The 21,872-nt window shown below is 35.0% G+C and overlaps 1 protein-coding gene across 1 annotated transcript in view; it reads right to left on the bottom strand.

Annotated features, from left to right (window-relative positions):
• Positions 1-379: 379 nt before the first annotated feature.
• The window catches only part of LOC128999091 (KICSTOR complex protein SZT2-like), a 24,320-nt gene continuing 2,827 nt past the window's right edge, over positions 380-21,872 (bottom strand). Inside the window, exons 2-15 of the mRNA XM_054425447.1 lie at positions 19,927-20,036; positions 18,292-18,462; positions 17,094-17,322; positions 13,250-13,391; positions 11,652-11,715; positions 11,259-11,401; positions 9,359-9,539; positions 8,210-8,423; positions 6,886-7,031; positions 5,771-5,946; positions 4,385-4,591; positions 3,634-3,808; positions 2,025-2,294; positions 380-694 (exon numbers count right to left, since the gene is read on the bottom strand). Coding sequence (XP_054281422.1) covers positions 572-694; positions 2,025-2,294; positions 3,634-3,808; positions 4,385-4,591; positions 5,771-5,946; positions 6,886-7,031; positions 8,210-8,423; positions 9,359-9,539; positions 11,259-11,401; positions 11,652-11,715; positions 13,250-13,391; positions 17,094-17,322; positions 18,292-18,462; positions 19,927-20,036 — 2,351 coding nt within the window. The 3' untranslated portion in view covers positions 380-571. The remainder of the gene's footprint in view (positions 695-2,024; positions 2,295-3,633; positions 3,809-4,384; positions 4,592-5,770; positions 5,947-6,885; positions 7,032-8,209; positions 8,424-9,358; positions 9,540-11,258; positions 11,402-11,651; positions 11,716-13,249; positions 13,392-17,093; positions 17,323-18,291; positions 18,463-19,926; positions 20,037-21,872) is intronic.

Genomic DNA, 21,872 nt, shown 5'->3' with positions numbered 1-21,872 from the left:
AGTTATGCAATTACGAAAGTAAAAAAAAAATTAAACATTTTGTTTATGTAGAGAATAGTTATGTGTATTAATTACAAACAATTACAAATTTGTTAAACGTAATATCTAAAAACACATGAGGGAAAGTGAAAACTATATAAACTACGAAGGTGATTTATGAACATGTAAAATAATAACACATTAGGGGCTAGATTTTTTTTTTTTATATCAAATAATACAAAATTTAAAAGAGGGAGAGGCTATTTCTTAACTTTGGTTGAATAGTTTATTTTTGATCGCCAATCAGAGTCAAATAAAAAACTATGCTATCGTAGCAAACACAAAACATAAAAAAATACTAAAAGCCTGTGGAATGAAAACAGATTTTGTAATAAACCAAAAATTTTGATTTACATCAAAACAATACATGGCATTGCAAACCTAATATTATGTAACCCTGCTTTTGAAGAAAACCATTGGATTCAATTGCAGCGGCGTTATTTTACATTTTCATAAATCGCCAGACCACAGACGAGTGACTAGATGGGATCGGTGACTCGTCTCTGCGGAATGTAAAAGTTTGAGGCTGAGGCTACACGAGTCCTGTCCACAACTGATAACAACAAGCATTGATAACATCTTCTATGAGAGTGGGGAGATGAACGTTGGACACTTGTTCATTGCCCAGAGTCTTACTGGTGACAATGTTCACTTCCTACAACAAGTTTCACAAGTAAATAATTTGTTCAAAATGTACAGTGGAGTTAAAAAATACACTTTGGAAGGGAGGATATTTAATTTGATATACATCCACTTTAAATCAGAACCGAATTTGGACTAATCTAATGTCTTTGTCTTTATACAAGATTTCAAAAGGATTTCTATGATAAAATACACCAGCAATGGTAAAAATTGCAACGTATGGCATCCTGTTTAGCTGTTTAACAATACATAATAAACTTAATTATACTTAACAAATACTTCAATTTAATACCAAACTTGTTCCTTAATATTATTAGTTACACCAACAGTATTGGTGACTGCAAGCACAGAAAATATACTACTATAACCCAGAATGCCAACCGCATGGTAAAAAGCATTAAGTGTTTTGAGAGAGCTTTGCCTGTCAATTCGTAGGCAGCGCCACTAGTGTTGCTATGCTGAGTGCATGGCAACGCTGGTGGCGCTGCCTACGAATTGACAGGCAAAGCTCTCTCAAAACACTTAATGCTTTTTACCATGCGGTTGGCATTCTGGATTATAGTAGTATGTTTTCTGTGCTGCAAGTGAAGAGCTTAAATAATTTATTGAGAAAAAGCAAAATTAAGCAGCAAGGACGGGAGTGTTGCTGTAGGTCTAAATCCCGGAAGGTCTAATTAGACCTTCCAGGATTTAGGCCCTCAGCAACTCTCATTTCATAAACATTTCATTAGATAATACGGGTTGTGTGCCAAAGGTGTGAATCCCGCAAGGTCTAAAACAGTAACAGTGGATAAGTTTTCTTCATTGACTGTAGTTTAAGACCTTCCACGATTTAGACCTTCGGCTACTACCCGTTTATGGACCTTAAGCAACAAGTACAAAATACAAAATGTGTGCCCTTCCGGGATTTAGACCCTCAGCAACTGATCCAACACTGACATGTAAAAATGGTGTTTTATAGAAAAAAAGTTGCATAAAAGTGGCAGTTAGTCTTAAATCGCGTAACATTTAAGTCCAAAACCAACTAGAGTCAAATCTGAAAGAAGGATGAGGATATACCATACCATCCCAAGAGGTATAGTACATTTATAACGATACACCTGGTTGTATATTTTAAGATGAACACAAGTGCAGGATGAGAGTTGAACGAATAATAGTTTCTTTATTACTGACTAAGATCAGATGTGTCTTAGCCAGGATCATTTATTAAAAGCCTAATGATCAAGATCAGTTGAGTCTGAATTCAAACCATCAAAAAGCTTTTATCTTGTCTCAGGATCAAACTGTCAACCTTCTGATTACAAGGCTAGCACTATATCCACTAAGCTATCCAATAAGCTTACCCCTTGAGATGCATTGGAGTCTAAGGTGATCATAATGAATCCTAATGGGACCCGAGGATGCAGCACCAAATGATATAGCACAGCTGTGTCTGGAGATGTAAAGGACTTGCAGAAGTCTGTGTACTTGGCCTGCAGAAGCTTGGCGAGACCCTGGTACCAGACCAGGGGCTGTGTCAGCACCGGGCTGACTCTAGAGTCTACGTCGCTTAGGGGCTCAATGGACGCCAGATTCAGCAACTCCGAGAACTCTGCGTAGGTAGGAATCAACCCCTGGGTGATCAATAACTCCATATAAATATAAAAGTTGTAAAATACTAAAAAACTAATCAATCATCATCAACTTAATACAATCATAGTACCTATTTGACGAGACTTCAAGACTGAGAATTATCGGTAAATATCTGCAATCTGCAGATCAATAACTGTTCTGAATTAGTATAGTGAGGTTAAATAAGATGAGTTTAGGCATGTAAATTATGTTAGCCTTAATTGTTGGATTATAATTTTTAAACTTTTTTATTTGCATTTGTGTGTTTTAGCTGCTAAAAAATGCTATGTGTAAGTTTTTCCAGCTATGATTGGATTTCTAGACTAATATTTTTCAAGGTGGTTTCTCACATAATGGTAGGATCGGATACCAGCTTCTGATGTGTTTTGAGAAACTAATTTTATAGTCGAATAGATTACAGAATAGGACCGGCCTTTGAAGGGGTAGGGGAGGTGACGTTGCCACATCGTTCTTGCCTGGTGAGCTGCCTTTCAGCTAAAGCCTGGCATCCCGTTGCCTCTAATCTTTCCACTTGTATGGTAGTTCATCACTAAAAATTATTAATTCTTTTTTCTTTGTGTAAAATATATAAACATATTAATAAATACAAAATGAAAATAAATTTGATAGGATCACATGCTTCTGGAAATATGTTGTTGGCTTTCCGCATAAATTTGGCAGCTATGATTTTTAAATAGATCGCCGTAACAATAACAGTAAATTTATATGGCCAAACAAAGTTGTTTGTAGAAACAAGTTTATAGCAGGTCTAAAAATGTTGCTCAGCTTAGAGCATCATATATGAAACAAAATTAACGTGAAAATGAGCATGCAAAGGAACACCACGTCCTTGGGACGTTGCGTGTACTTATGGTCGTCCACGTCACGTACTACTGTGTTGTTTGTATTTATTGTGTGGAACGTAGCTCACAGGCGATTTCTTGACAAAACAAGAGGATGTCTGTGAAACGCATAGGTCGGCTGTCGGGCAGAGAAAGACTGAGCTTGTGGCACAACTTGGCAACAGTGGACCGTTTTCTGAAAGTTGATTAAATGCCGCTCGCCTCTCCCCACCCGACTCTAGCTGGTTTTGGTCCTATTCTGTAATCTATTTGACGATAGTTTGTAACACTATATAACAATAGTGGAAAGGGGAGAGCTTGGTATAGAACTACAATGTGTTACATGGAGAAAGCGGTTTGTCCAATGAATGGTACCTTATTCAGAAATCTTTGTAATCAAACCTTTTTTGAACATGAGTGACAAAATGTTCAACTATAGAATACATCCATATAATTAAATGAATTTAAATCTATCCAAAGCTACGACTTTTATGTTTACCGTGGAACAAGAAGAAGTAAGTTTGTTCCATAGGAAGTGTGTGCGGCAATGCAAAGAGACTTGGGTTATGATATCCTCTATAGATCCTCGAGCCTTGTTTGCTTGCTCCATGATCAGCTGTTGCATGAATTGTTCATGAGAAGAATAATATCCAAGGTAGTTCACCGACTCTGCTCTGGAAACGTACATAAACTCATTTCAGTTTGCATTACAGAAACATATGTTGACAACAAAGAGCCAATGCAGATTATTCTAATAGTCTCCTGCTGTAAGCAATATAGTTAACGATTCTGAGACTTTTAAGATCTTAAGAATAGAACCACAATATGAGAAAATACATTTTGAGGACTGTAATGCTAATGCTGTCACTCTTGGTTGCTTGAGAGGAAATGTTTCATTGCTGTTAAACACTCACAATCTTGTGCAGCACCTTGTGTTATTTTAGTAATGTTAATAAAAACAAAGCCCCTAAGTCATAAAAAGATTATATGACAAAAAAAACAAGGAAACTTTTACAACTTTTACTGTTTAACAACATACTATAATAGTTAATCCGTTTAAAGTTAAATTTTTCCTGTCTATATTATCATTAGTGTCATTTTGTTAGAAGGTACACCACCAAATGCTATTAAGGGAAACAGTTTGATTTCTTCAGTGGTAGTGTGTCAAATAATCGGTTCGGCCACGCTCCTGATCAGGAAACATTATGAGATTATAGAACATCTAAAACCTCCAAGTTGCCTGTACTTACTTAATCTCAACATTGTGTGATGAGGAACGCCTCTCAAACATATAACTTCCAGAACTTTGATGAGCCTCAGCCAACTCTTCAGGTGTCTCCTCAGGTATCGGAGGTGTTGTCTCTCGAGATAGGGTGTATAGAGTCAGGGGATTGGCTGTTGAAACTGTGCAGAACTTGCCTAGTTTCCTTTCGTTCTCCAGTTTAGCATAAGGTTCCCTGAACAAGCAACATGCCATAATCAGTTTGATAGGTTATGTTAGCTTCTAACTGTTGCCAATTGTGAATGTGTATGGTTTGTACTACAATATTTGTGAGAAAAATGGAGCCCACAAAACTTAAAGGCTCTCAGACAGCATTATACACTGATTGGTAGTATATTGCATTGCCATTATACCATAGATATACAAGGTGTCCCGTAAGTAAACAACCAAACGTGGAAATGGTTGTATGGGTCAAAATAAAGAGAACATCGAGAATAATATTTTTTCCAAAATCGCTTCCTTAACCAGATATCTGCCATTTTGGTTTTTTCACATATACATTTTTATCTTTGAAATTTTCCAACTGATCATTATGAAACTTAGTATGTATGTTGAAGTAAAACAGACCCACGTAAAAAAAATTATACTTTAATCCAATTAAAAATTTCAGAATGGCATACAGCAACAGATTTTGTAATTAGCATTATCAAATCTTAATAGCTTAGCCTTGTTCAACATGATTGTTTTAAAATTATGTGTTCATAGTGATGCAAACACTCCAGCTCAGTATAGGAATAAGGTGGATAATGACGGTTACACGTATGTGACATACAAGAAGGATGAGAAATCTGAACCAAACACAGAGAGAGTTAATTAAATTCACAATGAGGCTAGAATAGGGAAATAAGGGAAGAGGTAAAGAACATGATGCTGGTGTCAGATTTTAACTAGCTTGGTTTGATGCGATAGGACCTTGATTTCCACACAAACCCGAATGACAAATTCAATGCAGCTGGTCTGAGTTTGAAACTTAAATCGTTGAAAAACATACATAAAAGCTTATATTTGTTTATATATTAGTTGCAGAAGTTGGTTAACCATTCCCACTGTAAGTTTAATAAAATAATACTACGGAAAGTAAATAAAAGAAACGTCTTATAACACTTAAAACATATATTTACGCTTATACTGTTACTAACAAGACGGTAAATATACAAAAAAGATGGTAAGTGGTGATCGATTTCGATTGGACACTCCAATCATCATCAGACCCAATAGGCGAATGACAGGAATCTTAATGGCGTCCCTACTTATACCCTATTGGCTACCGGAAGCCAATAAATTTAATAAAACTTTCCGTAAATTTAATAACACGTACATTGCTGATCAAGAAGTTATTTAAAATAATATTCACCTTCTGCTTGTGAGCAGGATGTAGTAACAGAGTCTCAGAATGCTGGGGTCTGAACTTTCTTCATTGGCTACGACCAAGACAATGTCATATTCGTAGACTTGTTTGTTGTCTTGGCTGTCTCGGTACATCACTTGAGTAGCGGAACTCTGTTGTTGTACCAGCACATACTCACTGGGCTGCAAAATAGAAACTGACCTGATGAGAAATGCACATGAAAATAACATGTTTAGTTACTAATGTTTCGGAATAGTCAAATCAAATCATCCTTTATTAGTTTTGTACACAATATACATGAATAGTGTCAATACTATAATCGTGACAAAACAAATATCTTAATAATACCATTGAGTATACACGTATAAGAGTTGTCACATAATGCTATTAGTTGTTACCAATTTTGGCAACGAAGTTCGGGCCGCTGACGCTTGGGGCGTGGAAGTCTGTCGGTAGTGCAGTGCCCTCTGATGACCTTTTAATAATTTAGTATTAAAAATGTATTGTAAAACAACAAAACTAGAAAAAAACAAACGAATTTCATCAACAAAAATGAAATTTTACAACCTACAATGAAAGTAATAATACAAAACAACCAAACTGCCTTACCGACAAGCCCAAGGTGGAGTAGTTCGGGCCGCTGACGCTACTCTGCAACAGTGCTGTTCAGGTAACGATAACCTCCATTGAGTGGCTACTCTAGTACATGTATACTCAATGATAATACTGTACAAGAGTCAGAGGAAACATCATCTACCTTTTAACACCATTTATTACATAAAAACTTAAAACACTGCTTTTTAAACGATTTGAGGGAAGCTGCAGACTTAATCGAACCAGGAAGTTCTATTGTTTTAAGGTTTTATGTTGGGCAGTATGACTGGCCCTTCGAGTAGCATGGACAACTGAAGTGAAAATTATCCAAGCCGCTGAGCAAAAGGCCAGTACAGCTGATCACCTGGCTAATTAAGACAACACTATTACTACAAATATTTTGTCAATGGCAAAATGTTTTGTACGATAAACATACAACATACAGTACAAAGCCACTTAATTAAGCTCTTATTATCAGACCACTTTTATTTTGCAACTGGTTTCTTTAAAAGTCTGTCAAAACTTACAGAACCGATGGACAGTGGATTATCATCCAATTCCTGGCCAGGCATTGCCACTCTTATCACCTTCATGGGGTAGTTCTCTTTATGACTTAGCAGATAGTTAAACAGCATGTTGGCAGGGGTGGACATTTTGGCCATTACCAGGTTTCCTAGAATAAATTTGCTGTTAGAATAATAATTAACTATACAAAAACCTACAGGATTATTAAGCATTTAAAGAGTATTTCAAATTATTGCTGAAGTTGCTATTAGTTTTAATGCTTGCTAAAGTATGTTAAAAGCAGGGGGGTTTAACTTATGCTCTGAGTTATTTCTAAACTATGTCCAATGTCACAGGGATGGTTCAGAACTTAAAACTACTACTTACTATTTGGAAAATACAATACAATCTACATAGTGTTGCATTGAACGATGTATCGGACAAAAGTATTACCATGTATTAATGATATTGAAGAGATATTATCTTCATTATATTGAATTTTAGCCTCCTGATCGCATTTAAATACTATAAATTGGTGTAAAATACCTGAATTTATGCGATCTTGTTTGTAGCTGAGTTGCTACCGGTTTCAACTCACATTGGAGTCATCTTCAGGCAGTTATAAGATGTCTTCTAGCTTCATTCGAAGGTCGTCAATAGATAATAAATAAATAAACAAAACACAAACACGTACATGGACATAAAAAAGAACATTTATGGCTATAAAATACTGAAAACGGTAGGCCTACGGGACACGACACGACGTGATCGGGCGAAAGTTATGTCTAGACCTTATGTGAAAGTTATGTCTAGACATAACTTTTGCCCGATCACGTCGTGTCGTGTCCCGTAGGCCTACCGTTTTCAGTATTTTATAGCCTTAAATGTTCTTTTTTATGTCCGTGTACGTGTTTGTGTTTTGTTTATTTATTTATATCTATTGACGACCTTCGAATGAAGCTAGAAGACATCTTATAACTGCCTGAAGATGACTCCAATGTGAGTTGAAACCGGTAGCAACGCAGCTACAAACAAGATCGCATAAATGCAGGTATTTTACACCAATTTATAGATATTATCTGTTTCTTCAAGTTGAGCCTATTGCACTATATTAACTTATATACTTATCCAGTTTTGATGAGTTTTGTTTTTATGTTAGACTCACAAGTCTAATGTAATCTATTGTGTTATTAGTGTAACTGACAAATTCCAATAGGACAAATATCCTACCACTTGATGATATTCTGTTCAACAGTCACCTAAGAAAGTTTTGAGACAAGGTGAGTCATGTATAAGCAATTGAGGGACTACAATGTACTCTCAATAGTCAACACACATCAGACTCACCTGAATGCACTAAGCTGTAGGCGTAGTTAGGAGCTTTACTGTAATACTTCAAGAAATCATCCAAGAACCCTGTGACGTGATAGCCTGTCCGCAAGCAAGTCTCAACTCCACAAACGAACCTGGTCAATGTACGGAGGTGGTAGTCGTAAGTGAACGAGTGAAGATGCATCAACACTTTCACTTTGTCACATTCGTCCAAGAAACTCAGAGTAAACTGTAAAAAGCTCTTGTGCTCAGACATATTCGAGGAGTTCAGTATAATAATGAATATTTTCTTTTAAGTACCTTTGGTCATCATCATTCAACTATCTAATATTGGATTGGTTTTATAGTGTTATAGTTCCATTATCAAACCTTAGAATATGATAGAATAGAATATAAATTTATTGTCACAATAAATGTACATTTATAAATATAATAGAACAGATTGTAAAGTAAATAAATAAAAAAAAAAAATAAATAAAAATAAAATATAATGTTCCAGCACAGCTGGAGAAACAGGGGACATTGTCAATATTGAATGTCTGCTGAAGCTGGGTCAACTCTAGTCCAGTCCAATTGGGACATTCTGGATTGAATCCATTAATAAGGCCATATATATATATTAGGGTGCGTAAAAAAAATCTATAATTTTTTGCGAGTTGTAATACCTTGGAAATGTTGCTAAATTGTAAGACCAAAACAGGGTAAAAATATTAAAAATATTGGTTGTTATCATTCGGATACTAACCTAACAAAAACAACAGACGAAGTCAGTGCTGGTCGCGCATAGCAATACAAATTCACTTTAGCGTGGAATTTTCGGGTCAGTGACCTGGGTGACGTCATGTGATTCTGAAGTTTAAGATTCCAAAATTGAACAAGGATAGTGATGATAATGTATCCCTGAGCTCACAAACTAAAATTTACGATTCTAGTGACAGCAATCAACGATCTTTACCTTAACTTCCAAAAAAAAAGAAGTTAAGTTATATAGCCTATAAGTTTATATAGCCTGTACAAGTTTATATATAGTGTATAAAACAACGAGATTTCTTATTTATTTAATACATTTCTTTCCCACTCCTAATCATCAAGCATTATTATTGTATAGTATAGTGTGATAAACACAAGTTTGTTGGAAATATTAACAGTATTCTTGGTAAGTACCTGAGATATGAGTCCACTTGAAGCCTTCCCTTCCAGTCTAGAACACTCGAGCGCATGCAGCTTGGCGTAGAAGAAAGGCTCAGACATACTCAGTTCAAACAGTAATATCCCTCCCAGCAAAGACTTCTGGAGATAACAAGCTGGGTTTGCCTCCTTGCGGATAGTTTTGGCTGAGCGGAACCTAACAAAAGGCAAGGATATGTGTCTTTCAGTATTGGTTTAATATGGTTATACGGGGTGTCCCTTAAACAAGTACAGTTTAGGAATAGGTGTTAATGTTTCAAAATAAAACTAAAATCAGGAACAAACATTTTTTCCCAAAACGCCTCATAATCGAGATATCCGCAATTTTGTCTTTTTGTGTTTCATATTTCTAAAAAACTATTTAAGATGTATTTATCAAATTCAGTATACAGTTTTTGTTTTTACAACTAAAATCTATCTGCAAAAAAATCATTTAAAATTTATTTTGGATTCAAAGTGTTGAACATTTAACATCTTTATAATATAAATTATTTTAAAACTATAATATGTTGACCTTTAAAGATGTAGACTCACAAAAACCTAGAATTATTATACCTACCTAGGATTAAATATGTTCAATAAGCTGCCGGATGTCTGCCAAAACTTGTCTGTATTTAGCTGTTTTCTTTTTAAAAGCTTAAAAATTGGCTTTTGACCAATCCTTTCTACTATGTTAGAGAATATTTTGAAACTAACCCACTTGAAACTGATTTTATGTCACTTTTAAGCTAAATGTTGTATATAGTCTTGTAAATGCTCCAGTTCATCAAAATTATACAGTACTTTTTGAGTTGAGTATATTTCAAGCTATAATCAATTTTCCTCTGGAAGCCCTACCAACAATTTTCTTCCAGCACATGATGGTTTTTTGTTATAAAATTCCAATCTATGGACACCAACAGCAATTTTGTTTCTATGCCGGGTGCTATATTTATCGTTATCCCCTAGTTTATTTAGGTAACATTCTTTCAGACAAAATATTATTAGTTAAAGTTAAAAGAACGGCATGAACATAAATGCCGTACAGAACTTTAACTCAGGAATGAAGAATTACTAAGGTTATCCAGGAAGTAAAGAACGTTTCGCTCTGACCCTGCTAGGCACGCGCCGATCTCGTAAATTTTGGTGCGTGTGCACTCGGCAACTCAGGCGGCGTCCAGCTGTGACATCGGGAGCATTTCAAGGAAGGCTGTCCGTGTTTTCACAATTTTAACTTAAAATGAGAGCTGCGTTTAAAAATCCCGCCAGTTAAGAGATGCGGTCAGTGATATGGTTTTTGTTGAAAAAAACTTAAAACCGAAACTTCTCCTCGAGTTTCACGGACTTTGTTGTTTGAAATTATCACACAACAAAGCAGAAGCTCCGTTATCGGGTATCGGACTGCACCATTTTTTCAGAACTTTAATTCATTACGTTGTTTCCTTAAACTTCACAAACTTGGTGATAAATGTTTATTCGTATTAAGTTTTTTGCTAACAAAAATCGTATTACTGACCGCACCTCTTAACTGGCGGGATTTTTAATCGCTCATCTTAAGTTGAAATTGTGAAAAAACGAACAGCGAGAGAATGCTCGAGTTGTCACAGCTGGACGCCGACTGAGTTGCCGAGTGTGCATGGACCAAAATGTACAAGATCGGCGAGCGCCTAGCGGTGTCAGAAAGAAACGTTCTTTACTTTCTGGATAACCCTTTTATACTCTAGGCTTTAACCACTAACTGCAGCCCCTAATAAGATTTCTATTTTTACTCCATTACTTGATATTTGTACAACAAAGGCATATTATAGTTTGAGTTATTTAAAAATGTTTTTAATGAAATAACTTAAGAATAAGGAAAAGGCAGAGGCAAAACTAGGGGTGGAGCAATGATACCAACCCTTTTTTTGGAGAGGAAGCCACAATCTGAACAGGGATGAAGCCCAGACTTTGAAGATATTGCTTGTATTCATTGATGAAGTTGCTGCACAGATTTTGATGCCATTTTTCTTCCAATATCGGAGATGATTCTTGAAGTGAACTCTGTACAATCGATAAACAAATTTTAGACTGTTTGTGAGTAAATTTTAGACTACGTAGAGTAGAACAAGCTCCCTATTCGATCAAAGATTTTTTAAGTTGCCGAACAAATTAAGGCTCAGTAGTCAGTATTTCTGTTCGTTTTAGTATTTTTTAGAGTTTGAGTTTAGTTTTATTTGTATTCTCCTATTTCATAAACTGCAGTTTGAGGAATGTCCCTAAAAATGTTAAAAAATGTAAAAATGTATCTTACCTGAGATATACTTTTGTGGGATTTCAGAGATGAATCACGTGTTGAGGCACTTTGAACTCTCCATCTGCAAAAGTAGGAATAGTTTTAGTTGTAAGATATAAACATTTTCCAATCAACTGTCACAATTTAACGTCAACAATTGAAATTGTACATTGAGACAAAACATGACAAAATGTATCAGTTGTATAAAGTGTATTTTAATGAACGACTAGGGCAATACTGTATATGCCCGAGTAATAACTAGTGTAAAAATACTATATTAAGTTTTACCTTGATATACATACCAAGTTTCATATAGATTGGTTAAAACAATTTAAAGATAAAAATGTTTATGTAAAAAATACAAAATGGCAGATATCTGGTTAACAACACAAATTTGGAAAAAATTTAAATTTTGATTTTCTTTCTTTGACCAATATAACTTCCCTGAATGAAGCAGATAAGCATAAAACTACAGTTGGATTTTTTTAAGCTAGAAGCGGTTAAGGTGTGGAGGAATGTCTTTGAAGATGATCCTTTTTGGCTGTAGTGGAATCATGTGTTCATTCATACATGTCAACTTTTGAAATTAAATCAAAACAAACAAACTGGCATGTTGTCAATTAGGCATCTAGGGCCCGTGTTGTATTACTTACGAAAGAATGCTTATTTAATATAAAATGAATTAATTTAGTATATTTTATTGTCACATTTATAAAAAAACATTCAGTATTTAGGCTACTGCATTTTATAAACCAAACTCGAATCTTGCTTCCTTGGCCTATCGTATAATGTTATCCTCCTGTTACGTACGTGGTGAACTTATCAGATTGCATTAGTGAATTATTAGCAATACAATTAGCTGTTAATTATAATTTAAATTGGTAAAAGTGTTAGTCTATAAAGGTTTACCTCGTCATCTCAAGAGTATTTAATTCTGGTCCCTAACTTAAAACCCTTAAAAGCTGGGTCTATATTTATTTTTTAAGATATTTCCAAACAAAACGTAAATTATCATTACTGTATGTCCCAACAGTTATTTTATGTGTATCCCAGTCATAGCAACTACATTATTCTATTAATATAATGATCAACATTAATTTTGCAAGAAGATTCAATATTTTTATATTTGCTTGTCCAAATTAATTATTTTCAAAGTGTGATGCAATTTTTTATCCCCCTTAAAATTTGTTACCTTACATCACTTATCATTTGGAGACATTAATTTAATGACAACTTAATCATTAGTTTATTTGGAATTAGGAATCAGGTCTCTATTTCACAGTAAATAATCTCTAAAAATGGCCAAGTACTTTTATAAAAGTAGGCTAGAGTAAGTTTAAATTTAAAATATATTTAACTATTGACAAATCCAAGAATGTATGCCAGTTTGTTTGTTTTGATTTAACCTCAAAATTTGACGCTTATTAACACATGATCTCACTACAGCCAAAAACATCTTCAAAATCTTCAAAAATATTCCACTAAACCTTAACCGCTTCTAGCTTCAAAAATCCAACTGTACAATGGAACATTAATGTATTTTCCCTATGATTTTTTTTCTATTGAATAGAATCTCTTCAAATTTGATGAAATATATTCAGGAGTGTTATGATCACCTTGGCAGGAACAGCAATGGAGTGACACAGTAGTGAATAACCCTTGAGTAAAGCATGAACACTTCTAGTACATCCTCAACTATGGAGGTATTGGAGGTCCCCCCTCTCATTTGCCACATTGTGTACAGCTTCTTCTGGTGACCTGTACAGACACACTTTCAATAACTAAATACAGGTGCCAAAGACATTTGTACAACCATATTAATTTAGTCGGAATCATTTTTATTAATTTATTATTCATTATATTTTAGAAGTTCATTATTACTTTTTTAAAGTGGTTTAATAGTCAATTGTTTGAACAAATTCACATCAAAACCATCCCACATATGAGAACCGGAACTCTAGAGATAAGACTACCATGTGACTGTTCAGTTTCCCAAGAGAAAAAAATAATCATTGACACTATCATTCCTTGTGATTCCAGAGATCACCAATCACCAGCCATTTTTCATTTAATTCACCTTTCGTGGAAATGTAAACAATCTCAAAGTCGACCCACTAGACAGAATCGACAGATCGGAATTCAACAATCAGTATCAGAGATGATAATGGTGAGCCGACTTACGATCCCTTGCACATTGCCTCCAGATTCAATGATAATTTTGTCAAAGTCAATGTTAATAACTCAGAGAATGGATTGAAAACAAGCGATGCATTGGTAGGACGACCTAAAGGCTCACTCTTCCTCCATCCAACAACAAAGGAAGAAGTAAAAGAAGTCATTGCCTCTCTGAAAAACAAAAATTCTGCTGGTTCAGATGAAATTTCAGTACAAATCTTAAAGAGTATGTCAGATCTACTAGCTGGACCAATTAGCCACCTGATTAATTTCTCTTTTGTCTCGGGTTGTTTTCCAGATGCCTTAAAACTTTCGATAGTCAGACCAGTACATAAAAAGGGTGATGAAAAAGACCTCAATAACTATCGGCCTATATCCATTTTGACTGCTATCTCGAAGATTTTTGAAAAGGTTGTTTCAATTCGTTTGACAAATTTTTTAAAACAACATAATATAATATGTGAAAACCAACACGGATTTGTGAAAGATAGATCTACGACGAGTGCAATGTTTGCCCTCATTGATGACATAGTCTGCTCTCTTGATAAAGGAAACTGTTCCACGGGACTGCTTTTTGACTTGAGTAGAGCTTTTGACTCTGTTAATCATGACCTTCTAATAGAAAAATTACATAACTATGGGATAAGAGGTTTGGCGTTAGAATGGTTCAGGTCATACCTGAGGGACAGGAGGCAGTGTGTACGGGTATCGTCAGTCGATGAGCATGGATTTCTGCGGAAATTCAATTCACCTGAGCTCCCTGTCTCGAGAGGTGTGCCCCAGGGCTCCATCTTAGGCCCTACACTTTTTCTCCTGTTCATTAACGACCTTCCCTTGGGTGTTGAATCGGCCAGGACCATTCTTTATGCCGACGATACATCTCTTTCCTTGTCCAGCCCTGATGTAGAGACTCTTGAGCAATTGACCTTCTCTGAAGCCAACAAGCTAGTTCAGTGGTTTGAGAATAATCTGCTTTCGATAAACTCTCAAAAGACTCAACTTCTCAATTTTCATATCTCTGATCGATCTTCTAAGTATTTTAGTTTTCACTTGGATGAAGTTCCAGTACACCCAATAGAGAAGACACCGTTTCTTGGGCTGATCTTAGATGAGAAGATTAATTTCCATGACCACATTCAATACGTCATCAATAGGGTAAGTTCAGGGATATTTGCCATCCGCACCCTTGCAAAGCTATCTAAGCCCGATGTCCTTCTTTCTGCTTATTACGGTCTCATCTTCCCTCATCTCGTGTACGCCTTGCCTATCTGGGGGTGTGAGAACAAAAGAACTCTATTTTTATTCCGCCTTCAAAAGAGGGCAATCAGAGCCATCTTTTCAATGAATAGACGTCAGACTTGTAAACCAGTTTTTCTATCATCCGAAATATTAACGTTCCCATGTCTCTACATCTACAAGACATTATCCTTTCTGCACCAAAACACTGGCAAGTTTAACACTCCAACAGACCATCATTATAGTTTGAGATCCACAAATACCCTCCCAGTTCCTAGACACCACACTTCCTTCTTTCAAAACCATCTCCGATATAATGCAATAAAAATGTTCAACCATCTTCCCTCTCACCTCAAAGCAGTATCAAACCATCTGAAATTTAAAAAAACCCTAAAATCTTTTCTTTTAAATAAAGCTTATTACAGCGTCCGTAAGTTCCTGGCTGACGGCTAAAATAAACTATCAAACTTGTTTGATCATAGGTATCCTTAGTGTAAAAAAAGAACAGTTATTATTTCTTATTTAAGTCAAGAAACTGTATGTTTTGCTAAATGACATGACCAATGCATGTAATTGTTATTTTTGGTTAAATAAATGAGTTATTGAGTTATTGAGTTAACAACATCACAAACTTCATAATAGACGATTGGAATATCACTACTCCCACATTTGTTGTAAGGAATTTATAACCTGTTCAATTGTTTAGTCATGTAACATTATAGAATAATTGGACCGACATTTTAGATGATAGAAGAGTAATTATGTATATCTTATTTTTGTAAAATCTAACTTTTAATCAACAGTTATCAGTTCATGATTATGACACAAGAAATAGAGGTAATCTTGTTAAACCCAATATTAGACTGCACAAGTACTTTAAAATCCATAAATAAATACCAACAGCTATTGTTCTTCAATAAACTTCCAGAGATTGTGAGGCTGTTGCCTAATAAAAAATTTAATTATGTAATTACAAAATGGTTAAAAAGTAAGGCTTTCTACACTGTAGAAGAATTTTTAGGCGCTAAGACCGATTGTATTATAGATGCCTATTGTAATGTTCTGGTATTTAATGGCAAATAAATATTCTTGATTCTTGAACCTATAAGCCACACATCCTATTGGTAATCCTAATCAGCCAATAAGAAGGTCTAATGAAGAAGATGAAGGAAGGGTGACGAGTCTTGGAGTTGGAGGACCTGAGAGGAAAAATCAAGGAGATTACCGTGGGCTACAACGAAGATCGGAGTGCGTGTGTCTGTGTGTGTGCTTCAGGGACCATTAGCAGTATGTAAAAAAACATAACTAAATTCATAAAGATGTAAAACAATCAAGTCATATAATTTGATATTAACTAAATCTTAAATTTTTTTTCTTGTAACTTAACGTTGTAAATCTTGTTCTTACTATTGTTAATCTTTGTTTTTCTAAGTTATTATTTTGTGGTGCCCCCTTAGTAAATTCTTTGTTTACTAAATTTATTTGTTTTATTACACGTTTGTTTGGTCAAACCTGTAACAGTCTTATGTCTCTTTCAACCTTTCACCTCTCTACAACAGCTAAGCGAGTGTAACTTTTAAGTGACCTTATTTAAAGAGAGGCATGGGACTCGCAATAGCTATTCAGAAACCTCATTTCCTTCTATCCCTGAGTGTCGAGGACCCAACGTCACCATGCTGTAACTGCTCAGGGCAGATACTGTTGTGAGTTCAAGTCTAAGATCATCTTGGAATTGAACTCGCACGAGTTGAGTGTGTTAGTGTATCCTGACTGACTTTGAAAATTGAGATGTTCATTTCCCTGAAGACCTGTCTCAGGTTCTCTCTGGCATACTCTATGATCAGGGTGATCTCGGTCTGAAACACCGTTGGTTGTACTCCTATGGGAAGACTTAAGTCTACCCTGCCCTACCTTTAGACTTAGAACTTTCTGTATGTCATTCCAGACCTCCATGTGGAAGAGGATTCCTTCTGAACATCCTCTCCTCCTTGGTAAGCAATTCAATGAACTTGATGATTGGTCATATTCAAGAGACGATTAGCTAAGCACCTCGTTTATCCTGGGCACGGGTGTCTAGAAGCTGCTGGACACTCGCTACTACGAGGTCGGAGGTCTGTTGCCTCAGGGGAGCAGGTCTTGTATCTCTTAACACCTCCTGTAGGTGAGCTGCAGACACTGTAGGCCCACCACTACTGGTCGCACCACGGCTGCCAACCGCTCGGAATGTCATCAGGCTCTCTACATCTCCTATCTGTGACATGAACGGGTTGTTGGTTACCTGGAAATGTTGCAAAGAGTTAAAATACTTGGACTGTTCCAAACTTACCATTCAATTGTTGGAATACACTATCTCAGTTAACAAGTAAAACTCGTGTACAATAGAATCTAAAATGAGAATGATTATAATTTATAATCTTGCTAATATCTTGTCACGTTAACAGTTAAGGAACACAACAAGAAGACCCATGTGCAAATTGCACATTTTAATACGGTTCGTAACTTGATTCAAAGGCAGAACGAATAATGCAATACTCTTATACTTTTAAAAGATTGTTTGTTTGAAAACTACTAATTTACTATGAATTAAATTTTTTGCCTTTAGATCTACACCAAAATACTTCCGCCGTAATTTTCCAGATTGAATTGATTTTCAATTAAATTTAAATAACATTAGGTTTAACGAGTACCTAGGTTTGCTGCTACAAGGAAATTAATAAATAATGTGTTTTTAATAAAATATTAATAGCTTGGTATAAGATAAATAAATTTGCCAAGATTGATCAAAATATATCCATAAACGAGCAAACTACAACATTTTACAATATATTCCATAAGAATAACATGGGAATTTTAAATTTCCTCTGTTACTAATAACCGTACAAAAACAATTTGATATACTAAATTATTTGGTTTTTAACCTCTTTAAGAAGGGTTGGAGAGAAATTGAGAAATTTTATGTTTTGAGGGTCAAAAATGAGAAAAACCAATTTTTATCCCATAAAACAAGTAATTTTTCTCTTGTAAAACCCCATTCCCATGGTCCAAACATGGTGGTTCGCGAACTCATTCAAGTTTATCCCGCATTACACCTTTAAACCAAATTTCATCAAAATCGGACAAAAATTACTAAAAAAAAAACGGTGCTTTATTAATCCTTCAGTCCACTTCTTGTTGCTTTTTATCTCAAGTTTAAATCAAGCATAAAAAACATGGGCATTTTTGTTAGACTTGTAATTTGTTAGATTACCTGAGAGTCAGATTTCCTGGCCATGGGCTGGTTGAGGAAGAGGCCCATTTTCTGACAAGTGACTCCAATCTGAAGGTTTGACCTAGCAGTGAGCCACTGGCCCAACATACCTATCTGTTTGACTAGCAACTCTACCAAGTCTTTCGCCCAGTTGTAGGTGTGCAGAATTATCTAGAAACAAGATAAATAGTATAACCAAGTGCTCAAGATCTGGCAAACCAAGTAATGTTGTCGTATAACCGTGTGCTCAAGATCTGGCAAACCAAGTAATGTTGTCGTATAACCGTGTGCTCAAGATCTGGCAAACCAAGTAATATTGTCGTATAACCGTGTGCTCAAGATCTGGCAAACCAAGTAATGTTGTCGTATAACCGTGTGCTCAAGATCTGGCAAACCAAGTAATATTGTCGTATAACCGTGTGCTCAAGATCTGGCAAACCAAGTAATGTTGTCGTATAACCGTGTGCTCAAGATCTGGCAAACCAAGTAATATTGTCGTATAACCGTGTGCTCAAGATCTGGCAAACCAATTAATGTTGGGATTAATTTGAAAAATATTTTAAATACCAAGGTTTACAACTTTCTTAGTTTCAGTCATGATAGGTTCATATAAATACAAATTTTAGGTAGAATCAGATACAATTCTTGCGTAGTTATCCACATATTGAAAGGTCGGTCTTGAGAAGAGTTTAAAAATATCAAAGACTTGATTCTGAACCCATTTGCAAAAAGTTATATTAAAAAAGGAAATACCCAGTCACAGTAACTATTTTCATAAATGGCAAATGTAAACGTTTAATTTTTTACTAGTGTTAGGACCAATGCACAAAAAAAATAAATTTGACATGACATGAGTGGACTGGTATTGGGAATTCAGTGACTTGAGGGTTTGACATAAAAAAATCGACATGTGGTCAATACATTTATTTTACTCTACCTTTTAACATTTGGGTAACATAATTATTCTTACTTTAATAAACTATTTTGAATTTATGGTACATATTATCTGGGCAGATTAATATAACGATTTTACCAATTAGTTGTATGTTTGAGGCTTTGGGAAAGGAAAGAGGTGGTAAGTGGCCACATAGTCTTTAGATTTGTCTGAATTTAAAAAAGGAATAATTATTGTTCACTGTTCACTTGAGAGAAAAACTGTACAATAGGGAAGAACTCTGGACATGTTGCTTGCTTCAAGTCATTATTGGAAAAGAGAAGGAGAAAGTGGATATACCTCCCCAGATAAAGTAGTTTTAAAAGTCTTCCACTTGATGGAAGCACTAATCAACACACAAAATAGTTTGCTAATTTTCCACTAGAGTTCAGTAAGGATATTTTTCAAGGATAGCCTAAACAATTACCTAATTTTATTTTTAAAACTCTAGTAATTTTATGAAAAAAATAACAATATTCTTTTTGCTTATGACATTAAATTTGTAGTAAAGACAGGCCTTTTTTACACTTATATTATTACTAATAGTAAATGTTTAATACTCAACTAAAAGTTGTTATGAGATTCGTCACAGATTTTACTGTCGCCTTCAACTTATATTATAACTGTATCGGGAAACTGAAGAATGATATAAGTTTTAAAATCATAATCCTACTGTTTATTCACTTAACGATTTTGCTAACCTTTTCATTGTTCACAATGGCTATGAGAAATCTTTGACGAGGCACAAACTGTATGATATCTCCAGTCGTTGAGATCAAGAAAGGAGAAAACTTCTGCAACACCTTCTGAGCTGTAACCATATACATAAAACATAAATTGTAAATAACTTGTGACTAGATTGGTAGAAAACAAAAACATTTGTTTGTATTTCCAGTAACTAAAAAATATTTACATTACTTGGAGTGGTTAAGGTAACTTCTTTGAACTTGAAGTTATAGAAATAGAAATTGGTTTTGTAAACTAAGTGGTAATTTGGCTGCTTCGAGGTAGCCAAAGACATGAGAACGTTGAGAGCCGATGAAGAAGATGCATGAGATCGAAAGAAGAGGAGGCTATTGGTTGGTTTTGAATAGCCATGGGAGTTTTTTTCTTTGTCCTAGGACACTAGACATGAACCCGGTATTGTTTTTCACAATACTTCAGGCTAGACCTAGGGGTTGTGGCATTATCACTTGTGATAAAATCCATTGGTGATTTGGTGCGATTTGAACCCGGGACCTCAGGAAGTCCCGCGCTCTAACCACTTGACCAGCTCGCTCCCCCATGGCCATGGGAGTATGACAAAGAGTAAGGAACCTTGAACTTCAACCAGGTCAATATATAACGACTAAAATTATATTGCGAAACTACATTATCTCAAGGAAATTGTATAAAATTGTATCTCAAGACTAACAATAGTTTCTGTTATACATTCGCCTATTGTTATTTATTGTACTGTTGTGAGTTAAATAATGAAAGTCATTTCTTCAGCAAGATGGACTTAGACTAGATTTAATATTTTATGATTTACCATACATGTCAATTAATTTTTGTAATATGTTAAAGCTACTTTGTAATTGGGTCTAAACCTGTTTTGTAGCATTGTAATAAAATAAATGAATAAATCCATACTATTATAAAAAATCTAATGGTGTCTGTCTGCATGTGTATTACTAATAGGCGCAAAAACTACTAAACCGACTGGGCTTAAATTTTACAATAATATAGCTACCACACCAAGAATGGTAATAACACTATTCACACTTCGATACTGACCGTGGGCTTTGCCCCTTTGGCTTTAAAAATTCTGAGGTGAGGATTTTCAAAGTAAATATTTATTGGTCTCCATGGCTGCAATGAGAACACTCACGTTTACATTTGGTACGACATTTCAATGTGAACTGCCAAATTGCATATTTCACAATTTTACACAGCTGATCCAAAGGAGTTTTAATATTTTAAACAACTATCTATGTGGTAGGTTTATTAAATCTTTATCATAAGTTTATTCTAAAACTATGTCGATTGTGAAAGATGTTTAGGATTTAGCCCATAAATTACCATAAAAACTCCAAATACTGTATAAATGAACAGATTATTGTGATGATTAATTTGCTTTTCATATAATCAAAATAAGATTACAGTAGCATTGCCCAATCATGATGAAATGTTATTAACCTTGGTTCAGTAATAAAAACTGTAGCATTTAAAATCATAGCTAACTCAAACTCTTACTAAAAAAAACAAAAAAAAAACAACGTAAAGCAATAAATCACGTAAAGAAGAGAACAATTAATAGAAAGTCTAGTAAATTAATAAAAATACCAAGAATCAGTTTGAGTTATACTTCTCAATCCTAGTGTAGTAAAGTGTGTTGCATATTTAACTATTTCAGCCCATATTGATACACAGTAGCACCCCCATTATTCTTTTTTTAGATAGGCTATCACTGTTAATTTGGCAAAAATAAAGTGGAAGCAGAATAAAGGAGTCCAACACATATGTCTGCAACACATATGTCTGCAACACATATGTCTGCAACACATCTGTCTGCAATGTGCTACATTACAACAGATTTCATTGGCTCAGGACTGGTGACGACATGTAACCATGGCAACTTGTTGAATGTGTGAATGAAGAGAAACCC

The sequence above is a fragment of the Macrosteles quadrilineatus genome, unplaced genomic scaffold (assembly GCF_028750875.1).
Source record: "Macrosteles quadrilineatus isolate MER2022 unplaced genomic scaffold, UCM_ALF_1.0 Scaffold_7__1_contigs__length_78375512, whole genome shotgun sequence".
Taxonomy (NCBI): Eukaryota; Metazoa; Arthropoda; class Insecta; order Hemiptera; family Cicadellidae; genus Macrosteles; species Macrosteles quadrilineatus.
Note: the sequence above shows the minus strand (reverse complement) of the source record. Positions and strands in the feature narration are given on the sequence as shown.